This window comes from Kogia breviceps, chromosome 16 (assembly GCF_026419965.1).
Source record: "Kogia breviceps isolate mKogBre1 chromosome 16, mKogBre1 haplotype 1, whole genome shotgun sequence".
Classification (NCBI taxonomy): domain Eukaryota; kingdom Metazoa; phylum Chordata; class Mammalia; order Artiodactyla; family Physeteridae; genus Kogia; species Kogia breviceps.
In genome coordinates this window covers 7,093,730-7,110,757 of record NC_081325.1, presented here as the reverse complement: position 1 = coordinate 7,110,757, position 17,028 = coordinate 7,093,730, and the positions used below count along the sequence as shown (strand labels likewise).

The 17,028-nt window shown below is 43.1% G+C and overlaps 1 protein-coding gene across 2 annotated transcripts in view; it reads left to right on the top strand.

Moving 5' to 3' along the window:
* Positions 1 to 17,028, top strand: part of FLT1 (fms related receptor tyrosine kinase 1) — a 175,702-nt gene that overhangs the window by 41,021 nt on the left and 117,653 nt on the right. For both annotated transcript variants that reach the window (XM_059041793.2, XM_067016795.1), the window contains 3 exons: positions 11,141 to 11,265; positions 14,869 to 15,031; positions 15,153 to 15,289. In XM_059041793.2, coding sequence (XP_058897776.1) covers positions 11,141 to 11,265; positions 14,869 to 15,031; positions 15,153 to 15,289 — 425 coding nt within the window. The remainder of the gene's footprint in view (positions 1 to 11,140; positions 11,266 to 14,868; positions 15,032 to 15,152; positions 15,290 to 17,028) is intronic.

Sequence of the window (17,028 nt, the reverse complement as noted above, 5' to 3'; positions counted from 1 at the left end):
GCCTGACCTCAACAGAACCCTGGCCCCTGACTCCTGCAGTGCATGACCCCGGAGGGAATGTTCTCTTGGTGGGCAGCTGCCCTCTAGGAGAACCTGTGTCCCAGTGAGCGAGCACCCCCCCGCGCTGGAGGATGACCGTCTGCTTGGAAGGACTTCCATCGCTGGGCTCCGTAAGACAGGACTTTCTCTGGTTTGTCTGCCCTTGGTCCTGAGGTGGTCACAGAGACCCCCAAAGAACCCCCAGCGCCTTACAGCAGAGAGAGCTAAGCAGAGGGTCCATGAGAGTTTCTCATCCGTCTGTCACTTCATATTTCTAATCTCCTGCCAGAAGGTCCCATGTTATCCCTGTCTCGGTGCCATCTTTCCTTCCCGTCACCCTTCCTTCCTTCCATCCCGTTGGTCGGGCATTTGAAGGTGTAGTTGTCGCTCCCAAGTCATTCAGGACGACCAGGGCCGGATTTTGGTGTGGTGGAGAGAGGCTGGTGTAGGACCAGGACACCTGAATGCAGGTTTAGCTCAGCCGTTTGTACTATTCCTGTGCTCGTGGGAAGGTCTCTCCTCCTCTCTGGGGCTCAGTTTCCTCCTCTATAACATGAGAGTCGGTGTTAGGGTATCATGCAAGTCCCTTAACACTTTGACATTTTATGATTCAGAGGCAGAGCTGGGAAAGCTGCTTGCTTTCTCCTTTCCTTTCTCCTTTATTTCTGTTTCATTTCCTTCCTTCCTTCATCCATCCATCTCTCTGTCCATCCTTCCTCCTTCCCTCTCTTCCTTCTCACCTTCCTTCCTAGCTTTCTCTTTTTCTTTCTTTTCTCTTGAGGTGCTTGAATTGATCAAGATGAAGATCTGACTGATAATTGGGGTAACTCACTAGGAAATACTGTGTGGAGTCTAATACTCAGATACACCAGTCGAGTAGTAACCTCCCAGCTGAATGAAGGCAGAGATGTTTCACTATGCTCGCCGCTGACCTGGGGCTGCCAAGGGGAACTAAACTACATGTTTACAATCAAAATGACTTTGTTGGGGCTTCCCTGGTGGCACAGTGGTCGAGAGTCCGCCTGCCGATGCAGGGGACGCGGGTTCGTGCCCCGGTCCGGGAAGATCCCACGTGCCGCGGAGCGGCTGCAGGAGAAAATTCCATTTTTTTTTTTTGTGAGTGGCCTCCTCGAATGCAAACGGGAATGGGAGAGAAAGGTTGAAAAGACCCATAAGGTAAGGAGTTTGCACTGGATGACCTTCAGGAACAGTTCCAGCTCAGGAAACAGCGGGTCACCATTTCAGAGAAAGAGCCCAAAGTTCTGTTTTCTTTCAAAATAAGCTTTTTGAGATATCATTCACATACCATACAATTCAGCTTTTTAAATTGTACAATTTAATTTTCTTTAGCACATGGACAGACATATGTAGCCATTACCAAATCACCAATGTTCACATATGTGTGCTGGCTTCTTTCACTCAGCATAATGTTTTGAGGTTCATTTGTGCTGTAGCATGTATCAGCACTTCATTTATTTTTTTAATTGGAGTATAATTGTTTTACAATGTTTCTACTGTACAGCGAAGTGGAGTTCCCTGTGCTATACAGCAGGTTTTCATTAGCACTTCATTTTTTAAAATTGCCAAATAATATTCCACTGTACTGTGTGTGTCTCCCACATTTTAGCTATCCATTCATCAGTAGATGGACATTTGAATTGTTTCCATCTTTTGGCTACTATGAATAATGTTGCAGTAAACATTCGTTATACAAGTTTGTGTGTGTGTGTATAAGTTTTTATTCTCTGGGGTAGATACCTAGGGGAGGAAATGCCAGGTCTTATGGTAACTGTATGCTTAACCATATGAAGAACTGCCAGACAGTTTTCCAAAGTGGCTACACCATTTTACGTTCCCACTAGCAGCTTATGAGGGTCCCAGTTTCTCTAAATTCTCACCAATAATTGTTATCATTTCTTTCTGTTGTAGCCATCCTAGTGCGTACGAGGCAGTGTCTCGTTGTGGATTCGATGTGCATTTATTTCCCTGATGGCTTGGGATGCTGAGCATCTTTTCATGTGCTCGTTGATTATTTGCACATCTTCTCTGAAGAAATGTCTATTCAGATCCCTTTTCCATGTTTTTAATTGGGTTGTCTTTGTGACTGAGTTGTAAGAGTTCTTCAACTTTTTGTTGTTAATATATATTAAATATATTTTATATAGTTATATATTCTAAATATATATTTTATACTCTAGACATATAATTTAGAGATATGTATTAAGATACATATATCTATGTCTAGATTTTAATATATTCTAGATATATAAATATATATTCTAGATATATAAATATATATTCTAGATATATAAATATATATTCTAGATACAAATCTCTTATCAGATATATACTTTTCAAATATTTTCTCGCATTCTGGGCATTCTCTTTTCACTTTTTTTTTTTTTTTCTTTTGCGGTACGCGGGCCTCTCACTGTTGTGGCCTCTCCTGTTGCGGAGCACAGGCTCAGTGGCTATGGCTCACGGGCCTACCCGCTCTGCGGCATGTGGGATCTTCCTGGACCGGGGCACGAACCCGTGTCCCCTGCATCGGCAGGCGGACCCTCAACCACTTGCGCCACCAGGGAAACCCTCTTTTCACTTTCTTGATATTCTTTGAAGCACAGAAGTTTTAAATTTTGATGAAGTCCAGTTGATCTATTTTTTTCTTTTGTTGCTTGTATCATGTATAAGAATCCAGTGCTGAATCTGAGATCATGAAGATTTACCTCTGTGCTTTTCTTTTAAGAGTTTTACAGTTTTACCTTTTAAACTTAATCATTTGATACATTTTGAGTTCATACTTATATATGGTGTGATGTAAAAGTCCAATTCTATTTTTTTGCACGTGGAGTTGCCCCAGCACCATTTGTTGAAAAGACAAGAGCTTTCCCATTGAATGGTCTTGGCAGCCTTGTGGAAAACCAACTAACCATGGACTCGTGGGCTTATTTCTGGACTCTTACTCTACCCCGTTGATCTATATGTCTGTCCTTATGCCAGTACCATCCTGTCTTAATCATCGTTATTTATAGTTTTAGTAGTAACTCTTGAAATTGAGAAGAGCAAGTCCTCCGAATTTGTTCTTTTTTTTTTTTTGTGGTACGTGGGCCTCTCACTGCTGTGGCCTCTCCCATTGCAGAGCACAGGCTCCAGACGCACAGGCTCAGTGGCCATGGCTCACGGGCCCAGCTGCTCCACTGCACGTGGGATCTTCCCGGACCGGGGCACGAACTCGTGCCCCCTGCATCGCAGGTGGACTCTCAACCACTGCGACATCAGGGAAGCTCCGACTTTGTTCTTTTTCAAGATTGTTTTGGCACTTCTGGATCCCTTTCAATTCTGAATTTTAGAATCAGCTTGTCAATTTCTACAAAGAAGTCAGCTGGCATTCTGATAGGGGTTGTGTGGAATCTACAGATCAATTTGAGGAGCACTGCCATCTTAACAATATTAAGTTTTCCGATTCATGAACATTGGAGATTTTTCCAATTTTTTAGATCCTTAATTTCTTTCCACAACATTTTGCAGTTTTCAAAGTATAAGTTTCAGACTTCTTTTGTTCAGTATATTCCTAAGTGTTTTATTCTTTTTGACTCTATTTTAAATGAATTTTTAAAATTTTATTTTCAGATTGTTCATTGCAAGTACATAGAGGTACATAATTCTTTTTTGTATATTGATCTTGAATCCTGAAATCTTGCTGAACTCATTTAGTAGTTCCAATTGATAGTTTTTTAGTAGATTCCTTAGGATTTTCTATATACAAATCATGTCATTTGAAAATAGAGAAAATTTATTCCTTTCAAATCTGGGTGCCCTTTTTTCCTTGCCTAATTGCACTGGCTGGAATGTTTATTGCAACATTTTTCATAATAGCCATTATAGCCATTGAACCCCAAACGCAGTGTTGAATAGAAGTGGTGAGAGTGGACAACCTTGTCTTGTACCTAATCCTAGGGGGAAAGCATCCAGTATTTAACCATTAAGTGTGATGTTAGCTGTTAGGGTTTTTTTGGTGTATGCCCTTTATCAGATTGAGGAAGTTCCCTCTATTCCTAGTTTGTTGACTGTGTTTATCATGAAAGGGGTTTGGATTTTGTCAAATGCTTTTTCTGCACCTTGTGAAATGATCATGTGTGTTTTGTTTTTTATTGTATTGATATGGTATATTAATGACACTGATTTTTGGAGGTTAAACCAATCTTGCATTCCTGGAACAAATCCCACTTGGTCATGGTACGTAATTCTTTTATATATAATGAATTTGTTAGGAATTTGTTGAGTTTTTTGCATCCACATTCATAAAAGATATTGACCTGTAGTTTCCTTGTGATGTCTTTGGTTTTGGTATCAGGGTAATACTGGCCTCATAAAATGAATTGGGAAGTTTTCCCTTCTTTTCTATTTCATAAAATGAATTGGGAAGTTTTCCTTTCTTTTCTATTTTTTAAGAAAAGTTTGTGAAGAATTGGTATTAGTTCTTTAAATGTCTGATAGAATTCACTTGCTATCTGGGCCTGGGTTTTTCTTTGTAGACAGTGTTTTGATTACTAACTTAATCTCTTTACTTATAGGTATATTCAGGTTGTTTCTTGCTGAGCTAGTTTCAGTAGTTTTTGTCTTTCTAGGAACTTGTCCATTTCATCTGGTATCTAATTTATTGGCATACAATTATACTATTCCTTTATAATGCTTTTTTAAATTTTAGTAATGTTCGTAGTTATATCTGCAGTTTCTTTTCTGATTTTATTAGTTTCTCTTTTCTCTTGGCTTGTCTGGCAAAAGTTTTGTCAATTGTGTTCGTCTTTTCAAAAAACTAGCTTTTGGTTTCATGGAATTTCTTCTATTGTTTTTCTGCTCTCTGATTTGCTAATTTCCACTCTAATCTTTATTAGTATCTCCTCCCTTCTCTTTTCTTTAGGTTTAGGTTGCTGTTCCTTACCTAGAGTTCTAAGGTAGAAGATAGTTATTGACTTGAAATCTCTCCTTTTTCAACATAGGCATACCACTGTAAATTTCCCTGTAAACATTGTTTTAGCTCCATCCTGTAAGTTTTGGTATGTTGTGTCTTTATTTTCATTCTCAAAGTAGTTTCTAATTTTCCTTTTGATTTCATTTTTGATTCATTGGATACTTAGGAGTGTGTTATTTCATTTCCAAATATTTGTGAGTTTCTCAAGTTTCTTTCACTTACTGGTTTCTAATTTCATTCCACTGTAGTTAGAGAACATATTTTGTGTTATTTATATCCTTTTAAATTTATTGAAGTTTGTTTTATGACCTAGAATGTAGTTTATCCTGGGGAATGTTCCATGTGCACTTGAGAAGAATGTATATCCTGCTGTGATGGGTGGAGTGTTCTGTTTATATCTGTTAAGTCTAGTTGGTTATGTATCATTCAAGTCCTCTATTTCCTTTTCAATCATCTTTCTAGTTGTTCTGTCCATTATTGAAAGTAAGATATTGAAATCTTCATCTGTTATTGTTGAATTTCCTATTTCTCTTCAATTCTGTCAGTTTTTCCTTCATGTATTTTGGTGCTCTGTTGTTAATTGCATATATATTTATAATTATTATATCTTCCTGCTGGATTGACCCTATCATTATTATCAAAAGCCCTCTTTATCTCTAGTAACATATTTTGTTTTAAAGTTTATTTTATCTAATATTAGTATAACTATTTCAGCTTTCTTGTGGTTGCTCCAAAGCTCTTTTTTGAATTCTCAAAAGCTTTGATGGGCAATGAAAGTCAAGAAGAAATTGCCTCCTTTCTTTCTTTCTTTCTTTTTTTTTTTGTTTTTTGGCTCATATTTCAAATGAACTATTTCACCAATCAACAAACTCGCCTTGAGCACTAGGAATGGTCCACAACACAAAAGACTTGCGCGATGTGGAAAGTCACGTCTAGGTAGAATCTTTTCATGGGATTGGTTAACTAGTTTCTTATCTTCTTCACTTTGTCCTCAATAAATTAAAATCACATCCTCCTTGAAAATAACTAGGAATCCTCCCGACCAGGACTTATAGGTAAGGAAAATGAAATTAAAGGGAAAGGAAATCCAGAAAAAGTTTATGAAAATCACGGGAATGAACAAGTGCTAGGAAACGAGCTGTTTATTCTCGAACTCCTCTTCAAGTCTGAAAAGCTACCTAAAATCCTTGGGTGCTTCACTTGCTCCAAACCCAGTAGAAGAGCTCCCAGGCGATGCCACTGGGAAATGGAGTGGCATGAGAATTGCCACGCTGGGGCCTCTATGTCTGCGTGCCCTGATGTGCCAGAGCGATGACAGATTTCAAAAGGAAAAAACACGTAATACCATTCTGAACCAGGATCCCTGTTTGATCTTCCCCTCTGTCCTAGCCTGCTTGTCCTGAAGGATGACAGCCCAGCTACTCCCACTGGATGAGAAAACCTCATATTCTGTGCCAGTTTCCTGTCACTGCTTTGAGTTCTAAGAGTTCAGAGAGGGGAGGGTGGCATGACCTCCCCGTCGCTGGTGTTGGCTTGAGTCCCTGGTGACAGTGTGTCTGCACCGCGGGTACACGGGCAGTTTCTGGGGCAGCTCTTCCTCACTCTTTCAACAGCCACAGCCAATTTGGTCTCAGGAAACCACTCTGCAGCGCTGGCTGGGTTTGGAAGTCATTTTTAATTTTGTGACAAAGACAGATGCGTCCTTTGGGAGTAGTGAGTGGTTTTTACTGGTGATATTAATGGAACCTTGACCTCTGCTGTATCTGTGGTCCTACAAAACAAAAAATGTTTGTATTAGAATATGTCAGGCGAGTTCCTTCTTAGCCCTTCCTTGAAACAAATTGCAGAGGAAATATACTATTAATAAGCCTGGAGAATATTCTGTGTGTGGGTGTGTATCTACAGGCCTAAGCTCATTCGCAAACATAGCAGATTTACAATGCCACGATGAATGTGTTTTGAATTGTGCTGGGACGGACACGAATCCTTGAAGTCCTGATATTTCTGAACAGTGGGCCCGGTGCTAAAATTGGTATTGGCGTTTCAAGGCCAGTAGCTATCCTAAAATTCAAGTGTTTGAGGGGGATCCCAAGTGAGCGAGGGAAAGACAAAAGTCAAAGGCACGATGCGTTAGCCGCTTCTGTTTTCATTTGGGGTTGGCATTCGTAGGCCTAAAAATGACTGCACTGAGGTCTACTGTTTCCTGTTAGGAACTTTTTCTGCCAGTGTCCTTTGTTGAAAACGGTTGCTTAAGGAGACAGTAAATTAAATGTGAAGGATTTACCGTTTGGTTACGTGAATTAAACCGTTTCCTGGTGTTTGTGTTTACCTTGGGACTCACAAAGGAGACAAAAATATAGACTCACAGGAAGAAGGAAAGGAATGATCAAATCCCAATAGTCCCTGCCTGGATGTCTAGCTCAGCAATTTTATTCAGGGGAGGAATTTCGTGCTGATAAGTGAATCTTTGTCTCTGTACAATTAACTTTTCCTCTCTCCAGATGCTACACCCACTGAGCCTTCCTAATAGACATGTAACTACAAATGTGGTAGTTAATGTCTCCTAGTATACTGGACAAAACCGAAGTAAATCAAATACAAAATGTATAGTTTTCCTCGGGTAGAACTGGATGGTGCTTTAGAATTTGAGACTTAAATGCAATAATTTAAAATCTTACTGTAAGGGCTTCCCTGGTGGCGCAGTGGTTGAGAGTCCGCCTGCCGATGCAGGGGACACGGGTTCGTGCCCCGGTCCGGGAAGATCCCACGTGCCGTGGAGCGGCTGGGCCCGTGAGCCATGGCCGCTGAGCCTGCGCGTCCGGAGCCTGTGCCCCGCAACGGGAGAGACCACAGCAGAGAGAGGCCCGCATACCGCAAAAAAAAAAAAATTAAAAACAAATAATAATAAAAAAAAATAAAATCTTACTGTAAAATAATACATTATCACTCTAGAAAGTCTGACAAATACAGAAGGTAAATAAGAAAATAATAACGACCCATAACACTCAAAGATAATCATTGCTAACATTTTAGTGTATGCATTTTGCCTTTTTTCTATGCCATTATAGGAATATAGATTTGTACTTTTTATAGTTTAGATCGTGAGTATGATTTAGGATTTTCATATATCCTAACCGCCCTCTCTCCTCAAGTTCCAATCTCTAATAATAAGAAGAAAATTAATGGCTAACACATACATAGTATTGTCCTGTCTGCCAGGTACCATTCTAAGCACTCTACATGTATGAATTCATGTCAGGCACATAGTAACCCTTTGAAGCAGATGTTACAGATGGAGCACAGAGGGTAAAATGGTTTTCCCACAGTCTCACAGCTAGGAAGGGACAGAGCCAGGATTTGAACCCCAGCTATAAAGTGTGTGCTTTTTTGTTTTTGTTTTTTTGGCCACACCTTGCGGCTTTCCGGGACCAGGGATTGAACCCGCGCCCTCAGCGGCAGTGAAAGCGCAGAGCCCTAACCACTGGGCCGCCAGGGAATTCTCCTAAAGTGTGTGCTCTTAACCAAGATCTCGTTGCCTCCCTGCCACCCATCCACCCTGACTCTGAGCCTCATGCTGGGCCCGTCCCAAAGCCTGCCCCCGCCCCCGCCCTGTCCCTCGATGAGCAACCTCTCAGAATTCCTCCAACACTGGGTAGTGTGACATAGCACATGGGAACTGAGACAGTCACCCTCTCTCTGAAAAACAATTGCCACGAAGGCCCTTCCTGTGATGGGGGCAGGCGGGCCCAGTGATGAGGGGGTGGGGGCAGGGGAGGAGCCCTGGGCTGGAGCTCAGGAGAAAGTGGCCTCCGGGCCTGGCTCTGTTCGCAGCGAGACGAGGCACTATACCTGTTTACGCCTCTGTTTTCTCATCTGTAAAATGACAGGGTTGGAGAGCATTTATGTGTTCGTTCATTCACTTAATACACACGAGGCAGAGATGAGTACGGTCTGTTTCCTCGCCTAGGAATTTATCCCATGTGTAGCCAGAGAAGAAGGGTTGTGAGTGCTATAAGAGGAGAGGCCTGGGGCTGTTGGCAAAGCCGCTGAGATGGGCTGGGGCGGAGAGGGTGGAAGCAGGAAGGGCTGGCCCAGCGAGCCTGCCCAGAGGGCCAGTAGGGATCTGGGTACCTCGGGGCATCCAAGATAGGCTGCGGCGATCGGTCTCTCTAGGGCCCCCTCTAGTGTATGTCACACTCTCTCACCTTCGGCAGGCTACAGCATTGTCACTTTTTTTGTAGGGGGGAGGAGGGTTTAAAACTACAGATCTTTATTGTCTCACATTCTAGAAACAAGATGGCAGCAGGGCCGTGCTCGCTCTGAAGCCTGTAGGGGATCCTTCTTTGGCTCTCCTTAACCCTCTGGGGCTGGCGATCCTTGGCAGCCGGCGACCCTTGACCTGCAGCTGCATCGCCCCACTTCTGCTTTGTCCCCGTGTGGCGTTCCTCCCGTATGTCTGTCCTCACATGCCCATCTTCTTACACGGACACCAGGCATATTGGATTAGGGGCCCACCCCACTTAACGGAAGTAATTATTGGCAGCGACCCTGTTTGACCGAAATGAGGTCACATTCTGAAGTACTGGGGGGGCGGGTAGAACATATCATTTTGGGGGCGGGGACAAAGTTCAATCCATAACAATGTCTGCAGCCCCCCATTTAGTCCAGGCAGCCACGGCCTCCTTCATGCTCTTGTTTTTCTCCACTTGGTTCTCCATTCAGCATCCAGGATGAGCTTCCTAAACCATAGCAAGCACGTGAGGGTCCAGACAGAGAGTCCTCACAGGACTTCTTTCCATCTGGGTGTAGCAGGCTGGAGCCAAGGGGAGAAGCTGAGAGCACAGGATCTCCTGGAGAGACTGTTGCCAGTGGAATCCCAAGGGCAAGGGCACAGTAGACTGTGAGAATGTTTCTAAAAGGATGCTCCTCCGGTCCCTAGAGGTATTGCAGGGAAGCCGCCCAGGTGGTTTGAGTCCTGAGCCCTGAGACTGGCCAAATTCTGTCGACTGAAAAAAAATGCACAACGTGAGAGTTGTGAGTTAAGTTTCATCTGGGGCAAAAATGAGGACTGTAGCCCAGAGACAGCGTCTCAGAGAGCTCTGAGAAACAGCTCCAGAGACACAGGGGAGAAGGTCGGTATAGATGTGATTTTGGCGTGAAGGGGGGGTACATGCAATCCAGCACAGGTTTTTTGCAGAAGGCTGCCTCTAGTCACGTGGGCAGACGTCACCATGAAGAATTTTAGTGCTTTGCTAGGTCCGAGGAGATGCAAAAATTGGGCTCATAAAATATCTATCTGAAGACCTGTTCTGCCAGTTTTTCCCGGAGCACAGAGCACCTCACCCCTGATCTCTCCACCCTGAACTCCTTTCAGGGGGTGTTGAAGTTCAGCAGCTGCAGCAGCTCATGATTTAATCCTCGTCAAGGTAGATGGCAAGTGCCAATTTGTAGTTGGCAATGCCATACTTTTAAGGGTTGTGTCTCGGTGATTAGGTAAATAAAGCCCTTTCCAGACCTCTCTGTGTCACTTCCGCATGCTTTGCTGTTAGTAGATGTGCAGTGCAGGCTAAACAAACGGATGTCACATGCACGTGAAATAAATGCGGTATTTGCACTGCTTCCCCCTCCCCCGAAGTAGCTCGGACCTTCTCATCTTATTAGTCTGCCATTAAGCTCTAGAAAACGGTGAAGGCATGCTTCTGTCATTCAAATGCTAATCCTGTCTCCAACTTGACACCTCCGCTTGCTGCTATCCGCAGTCATCTGTGCTCCAAAGACAGAGGACCCTTGTACCCGCCCCCTCTGACTTACAAAGGCTCCGGAGGAGGGCGCTTCCTGAGGCACTTAGCATAGCTGTGCAAAGAAGTTTATGCAGAATATTCACCTTTACTGTTCCCCCCACCCACCAGGTCACAACTGCAAAGTAGGGCATCCGGGCTCCCTGACTGAAGGCTAAGACCTGAATAAGGAATTCGGTTTTCTTAGAGAAACAGAAACACAGAGCACCAGATTCCGAGAGAAGAATGTGCATTTATGGGTTACATGACAGGAGAATGATGTAACTGGTGGTGCCCAAGCTGCATGATACACTCATTTATGTTTACGTGTTTTCATTCTCTTCTCGTTCAGATACAGGTAGACCTTTCTTAGAGATGCACAGTGAAATCCCGGAAATTGTAAACATGACGGAAGGAAAGGAGGTCGTCATCCCCTGCCGGGTTACGTCACCTAACATCACTGTTACTTTAAAAAAGGTAAAACTGAGCCGTGCTACTCTCACAAGATTTTTACTGCAAGTGAGCATACTGAATTTTGAGTTGTTTGCTCTCTCTGGAATAGTTTTCTTAGAGACGTTTGGGCTTTCTCGGCGGACTTTTCTGCAACAGCTTTTTACTATGTAAGTGTTAGACCTTATACCCTTGCGTGTACTTCAATGGACTAAAAGGATAATGTCTTGAGCACAGATCTATGTGAATAATGAAAGAGCTACAATCATGGACATTTTTATGTATCGCCCCAGATTTGAATGTCTGTAAATGTCAGAAAAACCAATTCTATTGTGTATACAAATTAATAATGCGGAGTTTTGCTGAAGGAAGAACTGTCTGTCAGGCAGGGTACCTGACTCGCCAGGCATTTAAGAGCTCTTGCTTTGGTTTGAGTTGGGATGTTCCTTGTGACAAAAGGCTTATCTTCCGATGGGCATCCAAGTTTAACCTCTTAGGGGGGAAAAAAGAAAAGCTATAGATGAGATTTTTCTTCATATTATGTTGTAAATTGTGCATGTAGAGAAGGAAAAAGATTCAGAGTAAGATCTCGTAAAGGCAAAACCCCTAAAATGTGACATGCCAGCTGCAGTAACTTTAGGCGTGTGTCGAGTCTGAGAGTTGGATAAAAACTTCCCACGTGGAAAACTCTAGTGGCTCCCGAGAGCTTAGAGCTTTCAGAGGAAAATGCAGGCTGTTGTCCCAAGGCAGCGCTGAGCACTGCCCACCACGGAGAGGTAGGGGCTCAGCAGGTGTCTGGTGGTGTGATGGTCATCAAGTTGAATGAGTTCAGAGTGATTTTCAGGATCACCTCTTGACCCCGAATCCTGAAATGTGATGAGGTGCCTCCCTGTCGTCTCCCCTTGCGGTCACTCCCCCAGATTGTTGAGTTAAATCTTCAACACGGTCCATCGGTGACAGGTCTCGGCTTCCATTACAACTGGGTATCGTCGCCAGGAAATATAAAATTGTAGTATGTTGGAGCTGGAAACGCCAGCGGGGTCACACTCGCCTGGTGGAAGAAAAAACTGAGGTTCCCAGGGAGTTAGGGAGGTCCAGGCCACAGGCCACACTGGGCATTGGAGCCCCGTCCTGTCTTCTTCCTCTGTGTCCCTGCCATCCTTTGCTAATGGTTTAGTCGGCATAGGAGGGGGGCCAGAGTGGTTCAGAGCGGAGGCTGGGGCCACACCACCTGGATTCTTTTCCCCGCCCCGCCACTACCACTTGACCCGCTGGAAAATGGGCACGTTATCAGAACTCCCTCCGCCTCAGTGTCCTCACCGGAGAGATGGGAGAGGTTACAGGGGCACCCACCTCACCTCACTGTTTAGGAAGGCTACATGAGGTGCTCAGAAGGCCCTTGGGATCATGCCCAGCACAGGCAAGGCCTGTTCAAGGGTTAGCTGTTCACGTTACATAGCCTAGTTTAATGCCCAGTAAGTAATCGATTTATTATCGTGTTTTCCATAACCTGGCATTTACCCCTCTGAGTCCGAGATGATAATTGGTCTGTGACTAACATGGAACAAACCGTGAGGATACGAAACTTCTCTTTTCATGCACAGCCCTTGCCTCTTCGCCCTAATGCAGATCGCTTGTCTGTTTGAGGAACTTTCCCGAATTCCCACCTGCAAACATTTTGGGAGGGAAAGCTTATTCTCTGTGTTTTCCCACCCAGATCTATAATACAAAAAAAAAAAAAAAAAAAAAAAAGAGAGAGAGAAGCATAACATTCTAACCAGGATTTTGGTTTATCACATATATTTTGAAAATACTCTAACCTATTACGTAATATGCTGACATGAAATGAACAGAAGATCATTCCCTTCCTTTTCTCTGACTGTCCTTTCTCTTCTAACTTTGCTGCTCCCGCCTTTTCCCATGGCTGCTTCAGCAGAAACCCCGTCAGCTGGAGACAAGCCTCCCCGTTCAGCAGTGTCTCCAGACCGACCATTTGCCGGCCTCTCTGTGACACACACGCTGCCACAGCTGATGACCCTTGTAGTCTTTTGCTGTTTTAGCTCTTGTCAGCTAGAAATAAAGTGACTTTGTCAATGAACTACAACTAGTGGCGGTAACGGATAGAGTGAGAGAAGCACTTCAGAGGAAAATTTTAATGTATTTTTAAGTTGTGCAGACCGAGTCCATCAGCCAGCCTTTCCTGTAGGTTCAGCACGTGCTTGCTTTCACGTGTTTTTAAAGCATCCCAGATTTCAATCCCTGGCTTACATTTTTCTGCGTTTTTCCTTTAATAGTTTGCACCAGGTTAGAAGGTTCTTTTTTTCCCCGCCCACGGAATGCAGGGCACGCCTAAGGGTACAGGTAGCATCCTAATTTACTAAAACATGAAATGCATCCTTTAATTGCTTTCAGTTCTTCATAAACAGGATACAGTTCACGTCAAACCCACGTAACGCTCTGGTAACGTACACCAGTGCAGACATATTCACTGGGAGAGGCAACTCGTGCTTTTGGAATAGAAATCTCTGCCATCAGATCACGAATCCCAGTCAGATTCGCTCCTTCCACAAGCAATATATATAAAGGATATTGTGGATAGAGTGATGTAAGGTGTGTGCTTTTTTAAAGAAGATAGAAAAGATTTGAAACTTCTTTATGGCAGTGAATGCTATAAATCTTCATAATCTGTTGTGAGAAGGTGATCTGATTCTTTTTTTCCCCCTTTTCCAGCTGGGGATAAAAGCAGGTGTCAGACCACTGCCTCTGGAGTTGGCGGCCAATCTGGCATCTGGGGAATTTGGCTGGGCTGCTCTATGAGACAGTGGCCCTTTCCGAAGTCTAATCCCGATGTAGGAAGGTGTAAATTAAGCCCTTGATATATAGGAGGAGGCATAAGCAGGGAATCAAATCGTGGGCTCTTTACTTCTCTTCGGCCTCACTGTGTTTGGGAATACTTGTAGGAATTTGCGAGCGCTCCGTTCATAACTGTCTGTTTTTGGCTCTCTTCACCGTCAGGAGCCTCTGCTTCTGGGCGCTTCCCTTCCAGGTGCAGAGTCAGTACCCTCAGTCTTCCCCAGAGGGATAACCCCAGTTATGGCATGTAGTGAGTGCCAAGTTAATGCTATGAATCTTGGGGGACCAGGAATTATGTACAGTCCTTTTAAGACAGCCACCTGTAACAAATCATGCAAAATGAGAGGACAAGGTATGACTCGTTAAAAGCTCCCGATGATGAGACCTAGAGGATAACCTGGCAGCCCTGATGGGAAAAAAAAATCCTAATTAATTTTTCTGTTGAGTATCAGGCCAGTTTATTACAGAGATTCCCAGAGGCCAAAGACATACGGGCGGTCCCGCCAGAATTCTGACATGACCACTACTAGCTCTACCCTAGGTAGGTGCAGCTTGTTGCTGAGACTAATAGCAAACTATCCTGCTTACTATAATTTGTCATAGTTAATGTATCGTTTGCTACATGCAAAGAAAACCAAAGAACCAATTACGACGGCCTGGAGTTTTTGCCTGCGCTGTTCTCATTTGCGGGCAAAATTACATTTTCACAAACCATGAGGGAATCTCTTACCACAGTGCTAATACGATTTTGTGAAAGCATGTTTCTTCTTTTTCCAGTTTCCATTTGATACTCTGATCCCTGATGGAAAGAGAATAATGTGGGACAGTAGGAAGGGCTTTATAATATCAAATGCAACCTACAAAGAAATAGGGCTTCTGACCTGTGAAACAACAGTCAACGGACAGGAGTACAAGACAAACTATCTCACCCTTCGACAAAGTAAGTGATGTTCCGAAAGCCTGAGCATAAGCCGGGATACTCAAGGGTTTATCTGCTTAATGAAACGTTGATTTTTTTCTTTTCTTTTTTTTTTTTTTAATGTGACTTCTTATGCTTGCAGCCAACACAATCACAGACGTCCAAATCAGCACGCCAAGCCCAGTCAGATTACTTAGAGGTCATGCTCTCACCCTCAACTGCACAGTCACCACTCCCTTGAACACCAGAGTTCAGATGACCTGGAGTTACCCTGGGGAAGTGAGTGACCTACTTTTCTATTTCTTCTATAGGACAGTATTTAGTTTTAGCAAGTGAAATGCTAAACTGAGTTTTTGAAGTGGGCAGAAGCAGAATATTCCGACTCCTCTGGCAGTTCAAGTCAATAAAGAAGCTTTGGGTTTGGTTTGGGTGCCTCCAGTTGCCTGACATTTCATGAGTGTGATATGCGGAGATACGGTCTTTTGATGTCTGGAGGTTTTGTTTTGAAGTGCATAGGCTGGTATTTCTCTTGCATGATTCTGGGTGGAAAAGGGGATTGTTTCATCCTTGGAAATGATTCTCTAGGATTTAGAGATGAGAGAGAAATTTATCACGACAATGCCAGGCAGGGACTATCTTTTGTAAAAACAACAACAAAAAGTTGTTTCCAGCGCATTCATGTAAGAGACTGCCAGACAGGCAGGCATTGGAGCATGTTTGGAAACGATAATACAACCCGGCCATCCAATATTCCACTTGTTAAGTGACAAAGGAGCAATTCTGTCCTTCAGAAAAACGAGAAGAATGAAGGCTGAGTTGGGTTCCCATTCAAATTAATCATCCTTGCAAACAATCGCTGTTTTAAAGACGTATAGGCGGGGAGTCTCTGATAAACTGTTAAGAAACATCTGACAGTGGTTCCAGCCACATTTCTTGGATGTCTGTGTGATTCATGGGCATATCCCAGGCAAATCACTTGCTACGTCATTCAGGTTGGCCCAGTCGCGAAGTTAGCTTGTGATTAAATTATGTACGTATAATTGAGATTAATGCTTCAGTCCCGAGCTTTTTTTTTTTTTTTTTTTAACTGAGGTATAGTTGATTTACAATGTTATCCTAGTTTCAGGTGTACAACATAGTGATTCAAAATTTTTATAGATTATACTCTGTTTACAGGTATTAGAAAATATTGGGCTCTATTCCCTGTGCTGTACAATATATACATTTCTTTCTTTTTTTATTTTTAAAACATCTTTATTGGAGTATAACTGTTTTACAATAGTGTGTTAGTTTTTCCTTTACAACAAAGTGAATCAGTTACACATATACATATGTTCCCATATCTCTTCCCTCTTGCAATACCCTCTCTCCCACCCTCCCTATCCCACCCCTTTAGGTGGTCATAAAGCACAGAGGTGATCTCCCTGTGCTATGCGGCTGCTTCCCACTAGCTATCTAATTTACTTTGGTAGTGTGTATATGTCCCTGCCACTCTCTCACTTCGTCACAGCTTACCCTTCCCCGTCTCCATATCCTCAAGTCCATGCTCTAGTAAGTCTGTGTTTTATTCCCGTCCTACCACTAATCTCCTCATGACATTTTTTTTTTCCTTAGAGTCCATATATATGTGTTAGCATACAGTATTTGTTTTTCTCCTCCTGACTTACTTCACTCTCTATGACAGACTCCAGGTTCATCTACCTCCCTACAAATAACTGTTTCATTTCTTTTCATGGCTGAGTAATATTCCATTGTATATATGTGCCACATCTTCTTTATCCATTCATCTGTTGATGGACACTTAGGTTGCTTCCATGTCCTGGCTATCGTAAATAGCGCTGCAGTGAACATTTTGGTACATGACTCTTTTTGAATTCTGGTTTTCTCAGGGTAATATATACATTTCTTGCTATGAAAACAGAATAACTTAGCAACAAAACGGTACCACAAGCGCCCTGTAGGGACACACTGACTCATCAGCCATAAGGTGTTTTCTAGAAAATGGTATTGTTTCATTG